Consider the following 12678-nt stretch of genomic DNA (forward strand, 5'->3'; position numbering starts at 1 on the left):
TCCGCTAGCTAGTTGACGTTAGCTACCCGTGTGTGTTATTTATTGTCAGTTGTCCATGCGGACCAACCACACTTACCCCCATAGTACCGCTGAGCCGTGTGGAACACGAGCAGCACGATGACGGCGACGAGGGAGATTAATTTGGCATTCTTTATGGTGAAATAGTGATTTATTTCTCGTTTGCCTAGGCTATAGGCCAGGACCGCCATGTTTGCTCCTCCATGACAACAAGCAGATAGAATAGAGCAGCGGACGGGATGCGGTTGCGTTGCAGCGGACTGCTTTGGAGCCGTCGTGCACGCTTGAGAGAGCGTCCACGCCCCCGCCATCTGCGGCCAATCGCTGCACTGCTGTTGTCGTGTGTGTGTGCGCGCGCGCGTGTGTGTGTGCGCGCGCGCGGTTTATTGCTTTTCGCGTCTCCCATTGTCATTTGCATCCTGCGTGACCTTTAGGCCTACGTTTTCCTCCTCACAACAGTGCACAGTAGATTCTAGTAGGCTACTCGAGGGAAATCGGGCAGGCTGAGGCTACTGTAGACTATATATAAAAGTTGCAATAAACTTTATTGTTCTCTGCTTCTAAGTTCTCTCCAGTCTCCAGGGCCTCATAGCTCAGTGGTTAGAGCACTGGTCTAGTAAACCAGGGGTCGTGAGTTCAATTCTCACTGAGGCCTATCAGCTTTTGTGTGGCAGCGGTGGCTGAACGGATTGCGGAGCTGTCTTGATACCAGAAGGTCGCCAGTTCCAATCAGCGGTCCGACACGTTAAAATTACCACCGCTGAAGTGCCCTTGAGCAAGGCATTGAACCACTACCATGAAATGTTCTATGAACAGGGCCTGGCTGGAAACAAGTTCTTGAGCTTAGCCCAGATACCCTGGGTAAATATAGTAACTTTGCTTTGCTTCCACACGGAGCGGTAGCAGCATTAGTTCACTTAAGTTCACCACAATCTGACAGCCACCTAAACTCTCTCTTGGGGCTGCTATTAGTTTCAGCAGCTGCTTAACCTGTGATTATTCATCTATTGAGTTGTGTATATTCGTACGTCTCTAAATGTTTTGATGAATTGAAAATGGTGGGCCCTATTGCTATTGTAAACAAGTGTAATGCTTTATGGTGTCGTCCATTCACTGTTAACAGTTTTTGTATTGAGTTGTACTTGAAATGTACTGTAATTCTGCAAACTGTTAATAAATCAATCAATCAATCAATCAATCAATCAATCAAAAAACCAATGATGACCAATGACCATATGTACACCGCGGCCATCTTGCCATTAAGTTAATGGCAGGGTGCATGGTAACTATGGTAACTATACATTTCAAAAGAAAGAATACGTCTGCACACATTTTTGAAAGCTCCCCAAAATTTGTATTTACCAATGTAACAGTGTTATATAATTACACAAAATATGATACAAATGTGCTTTTACCTGACTTAATTCTCCATGGTTCATGTGTATATAAAATGTGATGTAATTTGCATCACTGTGAAATGTTGCGCAATAACAGGGTTCTACCTGGGTCCTAGGTGGGCCCCACCTTGGCAATTTTATGTGGGACCCAAGTGGGTCCTAACTGGGCTAGCCCGTGTGGGCTTTAAGTGGGTTCTACCTGGGTCCTAGCCTAGGTGGGCCCCACCGTGGCAATTTATGTGGGGCTGGCATGGGTCCCTTGTTATGGTTTCAAGGTGGGCTGAACTATATGGGCCTCAAGTGGGCTTGTCAGCGGGCACCAGATGGTTCCCATTTGGGCGTGCCTGTGTGGGCTTGAAGTGGGTTCTACCTGGGCCCTAGGTGGGCCCCAACTAGACAATTTTACTGGGCTTGCCCATGTGGGATTTCAGTGGGTTCTACCTGGGCCCTAGGTGGTCCCTACCTTGGCAATTCTGTGGGACCCACCTTTTTCCCATATGGGATAGATGTGGAAGGTAATAATTCTCCATGGTTCATGTGTATATAAAATGTGATGTAATTTGCATCACTGTGAAATGTTGCGCAATAACAGGGTTTTTCATGCAAATACAACTGTACAGTAATTATGACAGTTGCATGGATGCAAAGTAGTGCATTATGTCTGGACAGGCATGCTGGTGGTGTTGTGCATGGTGAGATGTGGGCAAACGGTGTGGTTTGGTAGGAGAAGGCGGACAAAGGCAGCCGGACAAACGGGGTGCGTGGGTTTTAATTAGGGTGGCAGGATAGACCAGGCACCCATGTGTACAAGAACCACCGTTCCATTCTACTATCAAAAGACTGTTTGTTAATGTTTACATTCACCATCGCTAGTCAGTCACTACATTTGCATTCGTAGGATGAGCGGGATGAGGGAGCGCTTGCTCTCCAAAATATCACCTACGGCTCTGCATCAATGTAATAAACATATGCGTCGTTAGCCCACGTGAGCCATGATGTCACAAGTTTTGCGGATTCACCGTTTTGCCTGTTTACATGGAGACAAAGATTTCCACTTTGAAGGTGTTTTCACTTTGTTGCATTTTCACCACCCGAAAACGCTTTTCCCATCTAAAGAGACCCCAGCAAAGAGCAAATTATACTATATTTGTCCATTTTCTATGAACACCATTCTCGTGTAAAGGGGGACTTAACCATTTTCCCCAATGGCATGCAGTTCCAATGAGTTGCATTGGTGGCGACTAGTTGCATTTGGCACGGTCTGGCCTTTAAGGCCCAAACCACACCAATGCAACTCCTTGCAACTAAACGTTTTTTAGGACCAATGCAACTCCATCAGAAATGATTTATATAGAAAGACAAGAGGGGAGCTTAATGTCACAGAGAGCCATGCTGTAAATACCAGGCAGCTATGACACACTGTATTAATTGTTTTTTACAATATTCACCAAGTGCATTGGTGGTCACAGCAATGATTTATACAGTGTTTATTTAACTATGTTTAGAGAGGAGTTCTTGCACTACAAAAATAACTAACTGGAGACGTGATATTTCCCAGCCAGCACACCAACGTGGGTCCCATATGGTTTAGAGGTGGGCTGCCTATGTGGGAGCCAGGTGGGATAACTATGTGGGACACATATGGAAATGTCAGCGGGCACCAGATGGTTCTCACCTGGTTTTCCCGTGTGGGCTTTAAGTGGGTTCTACCTGGGTCCTAGGTGGGCCCCACCTTGGCAATTTTATGTGGGACCCAAGTGGGTCCTAACTGGGCTAGCCCGTGTGGGCTTTAAGTGGGTTCTACCTGGGTCCTATAGCCTAGGTGGGCCCCACCTTGGCAATTTATGTGGGGCTGGCATGGGTCCCTTGTTATGGTTTCAAGGTGGGCTGAACTATATGGGCCTCAAGTGGGCTTGTCAGCGGGCACCAGATGGTTCCCATTTGGGCGTGCCTGTGTGGGCTTGAAGTGGGTTCTACCTGGTCCCTACCTTGGCAATTCTGTGGGACCCACCTTTTTCCCATATGGGATAGATGTGGAAGGTAATAGCAGAAGTGTCAAAGTGCATGAGAAAAAGGCACACACATATTCAGTAAATGTAGATCTTTTTATACAGTATAATAAATAAATACAAATCACTTTAAATGGAAAGATTGTCCAAAATAGTTTTTAGGCCTGAGGAAATATGAGATGCCATTTCATGTTTCAGATTAATCTCGGCTCTGTGCGTGTGGGTGTCTCTCTTGAGCCTTTTAGTTGTCCTGCAACATAATGACAAGAAGCCAACTGGAAACAATGTGTTGAAAAAATGAAGGCCATCTCCTTTCTCCTTTCCTGGGGACCGTACCCAAGTTCCCTCAGCCCTATGTTCCCTCAGCCCTATGTTCCCTCATTACAAAACAGACCCTATGTTCCTTCCGGATAGATAGGGAACTTACCGGATTTCAGATTCGGACCCTGACATATAAGTGCCTCCACCGGGTGGCAGCACCACTTTCAGATTCGGGCACCCGCCCGAGTGCCCGAAGTGGAAGGGGGCTCGTTCAACTCCGCCCGCTCCCCGCCCGCTCCCCACCCACTCCCCGCCCACTCGGCCTGGGTGCCCGGATCTGAAGCCGTATGTTCAGAGTTCCCAAAGTCGAAGGGTCAACTCCACCCACTTCCCACTCCCCTCCCACAAGGCCCGGGTGCCCGTATCTGAAGCCGTATGTTCAGAGTTCCCAAAGTCGAAGGGTCAACTCCGCCCACTTCCCACTCCCCGCCCAAGGCCCGGGTGCCCGGATCTGAAGCCGTATGTTCAAATGAACTGAAACTGAAGCAGTGTGCCCAAAGTTGAAAGAAGGTGGTCAAATTAACTGAAACTGAGGCAGAGTGCCCAAAGTTGAAAGAAGGTGGTCAAATGAACTGGAACTGAAGCAGTGTGCCCAAAGTTGAAAGAAGGTGGTCAAATGAACTTAAACCGAAGCAATGGTCTAAGAGTGCCCAAAGTTGAACTGAAACTGAAGCTATTGATTATCCTGCCACACTAATAGCCAGCGCAACACCCCATCCTTTGTCCGCCTTCTCCTACCAAACCACACCGTTTGCACACATCTCACCATGCACAACACCAACAGCATGCCTGTCCAGACATCAACCACTACTTTGCATCCATGCAACTGTCATATTTACAGTACAATACCCATTTAATGAAAAAACACATTATTGGGCAAGACCACCAGCCTACGTCAAAATCGTCACCACTTTGCCGAGTTACGCCAACTCTGTTCACTTCATGGGACCAGTCCAATGGCGCATTGTAGTCTACGGCCTTCACAGTGACACACACGTTACATGAACCACGCGACCGGGATGATTTTCTACCCCTCAATGTCCATTGTCCAACCTCGCTGCCTCTGCTCCACATCAGCTCATCCTAACTCAGCCCCCTCCCCCTCCCCCCTCTGGCTGCTGTGCCGGACACAGGCGAACAATCCACCTCACCATCGACACCAGGTCGTGTTGACTACACTACACTAATAAGGACCCATGACGGCCACCGCCAGCAGCAACCCGAAAAAAACATCTCTCGCCTATCGCACGGCAAACGCCACACAACTGCGCTTGGTGAAAGCAGCTAAATTAAGCAGCTGTCACAACTTCACAGTACACTATGGAGGATTTTTGTTTCGCATCGTGGGAGTGCGCGAGTGAGTGAGTGAGTGTGTGTGTGTGTGTGTGTGTGTGTGTGTGTGTGAGTGTGTGTGTGCGCGCGTGCAGTACACATAGGCCTACTATTTACTCAGGGTGTGCGTGTGTCTACGATGGCCAGCCAGCCACACACACACACCACCTCTTATCGACATAAAACGCGGATGCCAAGTTCTTCCGCGCATTATTTATTTCCCAGTCCCACCACGTATTCAAAGTAACCTGTGTGTGTGTGTGTGTGTGTGTGTGTGTGTGTGTGTGTGTGTGTGTGTGTGTGTGTGTGTGTGTGTGTGTGTGCGCGCGCGCAACAATACATAATAATAATTAATAACCCATCCGTTTCTACATGTGCAGGGCACAATAGCCTACTGGGTTTAAAAACACAGCTGAAACATGAAGTGGAGTCTGTCAACTCCCGCAATTTCCTTCTTCCCATATTGCGCTGCAACGTAACTCTAGGATGAGCCGCCCGAAGGGCGGCAAAATTCTAGTCATTATAAACACCAGTAGTAGATTCATAGTTATATTGTTATTGATTATCATTATAAACACCAGTAGTAGATTCACAGTTATATTGTTATTGATTATCATTATAAACACCAGTAGTAGATTCATAGTTATATTGTTATTGATTATCATTATAAACACCAGTAGTAGATTCATAGTTATATTGTTATTGATTATCATTATAAACACCAGTAGTAGATTCACAGTTATATTGTTATTGATTATCATTATAAACACCAGTAGTAGATTCACAGTTATATTGTTATTGATTATCATTATAAACACCAGTAGTAGATTCATAGTTATATTGTTATTGATTATCATTATAAACACCAGTAGCAGATTCATAGTTATATTGTTATTGATTATCATTATAAACACCAGTAGTAGATTCATAGTTATATTGTTATTGATTATCACTATAAGCACTGTTATGATATTAGCCCATGCACAGTACATCTTAGTCTATGTACTTGAACTTGAGATACAGTGTACTTGATATGTATTGTGTACTGCCTGTACTGTAGCATACTTTATAGATAGGCTACGAGAGACATCTCAGCGGCAGCAAGGTCAGCCTTGCTGCAGTAGGCACGTTCTTCTGTCTCATATCTTATTGTCACGTCATTATGATCCAGCACTATATATGTTTCCTGTTTGTGTAATAAACTTTGTGAACCTTAGCATGATACTGTCTCGTGTCCATCAGGGCCGGATTTAGCCAGCCCCACTCAGGTGGGCAGACAGAATTGTAAGGGGGGGGCGACTCCGCCGGCGCAGGTGGGGTGTCAAACCCTAGAACCGGCCCTGGTGTCCGTTAATTTGTTCTCCCGGGCCCGCCGCCGCAGTCGCCGTACCAAAGGAATACTTCAACAGGATTGTCACACACCACCCAGCCTGCACACACTACCTGTCTGTCAGAACCAGACGAGGGTCCAGTACTTAGAGATTACAACAAGCACCAGTAGTAGATTCATAGTTATATTGTTATTGATTATCATTATAAACACCAGTAGTAGATTCATAGTTATATTGTTATTGATTATCATTCTAAACCCCAGTAGGTGGCAGTAGATTCATAGTTATTTTGTTTTACAAGGAAATCACTCATTTCATGTCATGACATGTTGATGTATTCTGTGATGGTCCGTTGTCACCACAAGGTGGCAGAAAAGCCTATATTCTGTCTCAATATTTTAAAGGGAGCTTAATGTGAAATGAGAAATAATGTTATAGTCTGTGGTGAATGTGATGTGATAGGAGTTTTTTTTAATAATACCTTTATTATGAATAACTGCATTGTTGATGTCATTTTATATATATCCGAAGTTCTTTCAATTTAGGATTGACCCAGGACCAGTGATTCAATGTACCCCACTTTGAGGTCTCACATCTTTCAACTTTTGGCACAATTACACCATTGCTTCAGTTTCAGTTCATTTGACCACCTCCTTTCAACTTTGGGCACTTTTACATGTAGACTGAACCAAGGTTGAAAGTTGATGATCAAATGAACTGAAGTTGAAGCTTTCAACTTCAGCTATCCAGTGCCCAAAGGTGAAGGGCGCTTCAACCTTGGGTACTGGGTAGCTGAAGTTGAAGCTTTCAACTACAGCTATCCAGTGCCCAAAATTGAAGGGCGCTTCAACCCTGGGTACTGGGTAGCTGAAGTTGAAGCTCTGCCCTTCAACTTTGGGCACTTTTACATGTAGGCTGACCCAAAGTTGAAACAGTTGCCAGGGGGACATCTTTGGGCCTGGGGTCCTCATCGTTGGATATGTTGTTCCCACAACCGAGAAGAGGGGGGCACTGGGGGTTCTGAGCATCTGAGCATCTGAGCATCTTATGTCTGAGCATTTGAGCATCTGAGCATCTTATGTCTGAGCATAAAAAGACTAATAACCCTGTGCACGTGTACCGCAGATTAGCATGTAGGCTGTTTCTACAATGAGAGGCCAATGAATGAATGAATGAATGAATGGATGAATGAATGAATGAATGAATGAATGAATGAATGAATGAATGAATGAATGAATGAATGAATGCATGCATGAATGAATGCCTTTATTGCAGATTCAGGGTCCATAGAGAAACATACAAATCACAAAATCCAATATACATCCAATAAAAAACAGTCCAAATGTACATATTAGACAGGCATTTGTGACAGTTATAAATAAAAGCTTTTAAGCCAATGTCTTCTAGGCTAGAGGAGTATCTAGTGCAACTTTTGAAAGGGTTATTTATACTGACGATGATGCTATTCACAGACTCATCCAAGCAACACATGAATCTATGCATTAAGGTCCGGAGAACAGCTTGAAAAGTATTGACTCTTGCAGCCACAAACAGAAAGATTGCACTTGCACTGCACCATCTATAGGCTTTTTGAGTAAAATTCTCATGGCATCATTATACACTACTTGAAGTTTCTGAATACTTGCTTTTTTGTAGCTTGACCACAAGTGGGCAGTGTAGAGTGGTGTACAGTAAGCTCTAAATAGAGTAATCTTAACTGCTTCTGAACACATACTGAACTTGCGTGCGAGGGTGTTCGCCTGTGCATACATCCTACGACACTGTCTGTGTATATCATCATCATCTGTCAATTGTTCTGTAATAAAATGTCCAAGATATTTGACTTTACTACAGACACCGAGAGTGTTCTGTTCTACAAATAAGAACAACACTCTTACTGGCATTATATTTGATATCATTTTCAATGCCATACTCAGTACATATGTCGAGCAGCTGCTGTAGTCCAGCGCTACTTGGGCTCAGTATGACTAAATCATCTGCATACATCAAATGATTGACAAGATCATTACCCAGCATACAACCAGTGTTACAAGCATTCAACTGTTTTGACAGATCATCCATATATAAATAAAAAATCACACCCGTGTGAACTGAGTGGTGTAAGGTATTATATAGCCTGCAGCTGTGGTCTGACGTAATGTCTGACGTAATGAAATCAGCATCAACCAATCAGCATCAACCATGCTCATTGTTTGGTACGAACAGACACGTAGACTAACAAATCACACCCGTGTGAACTGGGTGACCATAGCAACCATGCAAATTTTTTGGTACGAACAGACAGACAGACATACAGACAGACAGACACGTAAACTAACAAAGCCAGTTGTAGGAGTGGTTTACACCACTCAAAAAGAATAGGCGACAAAATTCCTCCTTGTCTGACCCCATTGGTGACCCCAAATGGGCCTGATTCACTATTGCCCCACTTGACTCTCATGGTCTGGTTGGCATACCAATAGGCCAAGATCCTAACTATGCCCCCAGGCATCCCTCTTAGGCTTATAGTTTAATAAAAAAGCTTCCTATGATTAATACGATCAAAGGCTCTCGACCCATCAATAAATGACATAAGGACTGTTGAGTTTTGCCCTCTATATTTGTTTACAATTTCCTTCAAAGCATATATACACAGATCAGTGCCATGCTTGGGTTTGACTCCAAACTGATTGTCTGTGGAGTCAATGTACTCATATCTTGTCCAACAGAATCCTTTCCAATACTTTAGACATATACTGGCTAAAGCTATAGGTCTGTAATTGTCAACACTGTACTAACTTTACCAGCCTTGTCCTTTATAACTGGGACTAATAAAACAGAGAGCATGGAATCAGGAAGTATACCATGAATCATAAAACCAGTAAAACACAATCCAAGGAGAGGAGATAATTTTACACTGGCATATTTAAGATGCTCAGCAGCAATGCCATCTAGGCCACTAGACTTATTATTAGAGAGATTATGTATTGCTTTATACACCTCCTGTGTTAACCATAGAGTCATCACTCTTGACGTTGTCTGATTGATACAGTTCACTTTGGACACAGTTGAAAAGGTTACTATAGTGCTAACTTGCGCCATACCTCAGCTATATTTTGTGCCCCTGATGTTCCATCTACAGAGCATGGCAATGATGCTTTACTTTTATTTAAAAGTCTCACTTCTTTCCAGAAGTCAATAACGTCGTTATTTAATAGTTTCTTTGCCATGGAGTCAGCCCTCATGGTTTGTTCATTTTTATGAATGAATCTTACAGCATACTTAAACCTGGCATGGGAGAGCCATGCAGAGCATTGTGCTCAAGCTCCTGCCCTTGTCTAGGTCTACCGGCCCTGTCCCAGGTTTTATAAGCTTCCCGGGCTTCTGCATGATGCTTAGCTACAACCTCATTCCAACCAGGTCTGATGTTATATACACTATTTTTTATGCTTGTGATATGGTCTACTGCAGGGGTGCCCACACTTTTTGACTTGAGAGCTAAATGACCAGCTCGGCAAGATCTACCCACCAAATCAATTATTATACCATTGCTGAAAATAGTTTAAATGTACCTGACGGGGCTTCGGAATAGTAGAGTTCGTGTTACATTCTGTACAGTATAAGACAAATTCACTTGGAATGGGAAATAGAGGGGGAGCAATGTTTTTTTTTTTTTTTTATCGTTTTTTTCCTTCAATATATTTAAATGAAATACTCTTTAGGGGCATGTAATGTGATCTACCTGCACAGCCTTTGTGATCTACTGGTAGATCGCGATCTACCTTTTGGGCACCCCTGGTCTACTGCTTTCATGCAGAGCACCCACTATACATTCATACATAAGACACAGGGCTCGCCTAGCGGCGAAAACATATGAATATCTATGAAACGGGTCTCAGGTCTTAACACTTTACTGCGCAGCCCTCCGGGACAGAAGGTGGCGCCGGTGCCAGAGAAATCCGCAAAAAAGGCCTAACAGACGGTCACTTCCACCCGCCCTGGAAGTGGTCAGTTCTGTAAAACTAACGTCCACCCCAGTCATTACGGTCTTGCACCCCCTGATATTGTGGAACTCTTAGACCAATCTCACAGCACCAGGTCACTCAGATCTGACAGTCAGCTGTACATGAAGACTGTACATGAAGCTGTAGGCTACATGAAGACTACACTGTCTAGCGCAGTAAGGATGTGTAACAGTGCCTTTGCTATGCAGGCACCAAAGTTGTGGAACAAATTCCCTTTGAGAATCAAAGCTTCTCCCAACTAGCGACTTTTAAAACCATGATTAAGACCCACCTTTTCACTGTAGACAGGACTCCTAGGTTCACTTGTTGTGAGCTTCTTCTTTGTCTGGTCCTATGTTTTTCCTCTTGTAGCCTATCCTTCTTTTCTCTTTCTTCGGACTGTGTGCCCCGGGCCAGTGTCATATCTGGATGGGTTGCACTAGAAATCCCAAACCTATGAACCTATGTCAGTATCATGGTCAGTATCATGGTAGTATCATGGTTAGTAGCATGGTCAGTATCATGTTCAGTATCATGTCAGTATCATGGTCTGTATCAGTATCATATTAGTATCATGGTCAGTAACATGGTTAGTATCATGGTCAGTATCATGTCAGTATAATGGTTAGTATCATGGTTAGTATCATGTCAGTATCATGGTCAGTATCAGTATCATATTAGTATCATGGTCAGTATCATGGTTAGTATCATGGTCAGTATCATGTCAGTATCATGGTTAGTATCATAGTCAGTATCATGGTTAGTATCATGGTTAGTATCATGGTCAGTATCATGGTTAGTTTCATGGTCAGTATCATGGTCAGTAGCATGGTCAGTATCATGTCAGTATCATGTCAGTATCGTGGTTAATATCATGGTTAGTATCATGGCAGTATCATGGTCAGTATCATGGTCAGTAGCATGGTCAGTATCATGTCAGTATCATGTCAGTATCGTGGTTAATATCATGGTTAGTATCATGGCAGTATCATGGTCAGTATCAGTATCATATTAGTATCATGGTCAGTATCATGGTTAGTATAATGGTTAGTAGCCTATCATGACGGTATCATGGTCAGTATCATGTCAGTATCATGGTTAGTATCATGGTCAGTATCATGGTTAGTATCATGGTTAGTATCATGGTTAGTATCATGGTCAGTATCATGGTTAGTATCATGGTCAGTATCATGTTCAGTATCATGTCAGTATTATGTCAGTATCATGTCAGTATCATGGTTAGTATCATGGTTAGTGTCATGGTTAGTATCATGGCAGTATCATGGTCAGTATCATGGTCAGTATATCATGGCAGTATCATGGTCAGTATCATGGTCAGTATCATGGTTAGTATCATGGTCAGTATCATGTTCAGTAGCATGGTCAGTATCATGTCAGTATTATGTCAGTATCATGTCAGTATCATGGTTAGTATCATGGTTAGTATCATGGTTAGTATCATGGCAGTATCATGGTCAGTATCATGGTCAGTATCATGGTTAGTATCATGGTTAGTATCATGGCAGTATCATGGTCAGTATCATGGTTAGTATCATGGTCAGTAGGTTAGTATCATGTCAATATCATGGTTAGTATCATGTCAATATCATGGTTAGTATCATGTCAGTATCATGGTCAGTATCATGGTTAGTATCATGTCAGTATCATGTCAGTATCATGGTCAGTATCATGGTTAGTATCATGTCAGTATCATGCCAGTATCATAGTTAGTAGTATCATGTCAGTATCATGGTCAGTATCATGGTTAGTATCATGTCAGTATCATGTCAGTATCATGGTTAGTATCATGTCAGTATCATGGTCAGTGTCATGGTCAGTATCATGGTTAGTATTATGTCAGTATCATGGTCAGTATCATGGTTAGTATCATGTCAGTATCATGTTAGTATCATGGTTAGTATAATGGTCAGTATCATGTTAGTATCATGTCAGTATCATGTTAGTATCATGGTTAGTATCATGGTCAGTATCATGGTCAGTATCATGTCAGTATCATGGTCAGTATCATGGTCAGTACGATATAAGTATCACGGTCAGTGCCAGATCACCTAACTCCTAACACCTAACTCCTAACACCTAACTCAAATCATCTAACCCAGTTATTATCTAAGAAGTTTCGAGGGAGGGCGAGCTCCAAAAGTGGTCTTAGTTTCAGTAATGTCAGTTTACTAAATTCTGTAATAATACCAACGTTGTGTTATTGCCCAGAGTGTAGGTGCATGCATCACTGCACTTCAAGCCTTGA

At 43.3% G+C, this 12678-nt stretch overlaps 1 protein-coding gene across 3 annotated transcripts in view; it reads right to left on the bottom strand.

Annotated features, from left to right (window-relative positions):
- Positions 1 to 311, bottom strand: part of casd1 (CAS1 domain containing 1) — a 28665-nt gene extending 28354 nt beyond the window's left edge. For all 3 annotated transcript variants that reach the window (XR_013791728.1, XR_013791729.1, XM_079522694.1), the window contains exon 1: positions 77 to 311. Coding sequence is in view for 1 of the 3 variants with exons in the window: in XM_079522694.1 (XP_079378820.1) it covers positions 77 to 209 (133 nt within the window). In the remaining 2 variants the exon portion in view is untranslated. The remainder of the gene's footprint in view (positions 1 to 76) is intronic.
- Between the last annotated feature and the right edge of the window lie 12367 nt (positions 312 to 12678).

This window comes from Electrona antarctica (assembly GCF_951216825.1).
Source record: "Electrona antarctica genome assembly, chromosome: 15".
NCBI lineage: Eukaryota > Metazoa > Chordata > Actinopteri > Myctophiformes > Myctophidae > Electrona > Electrona antarctica.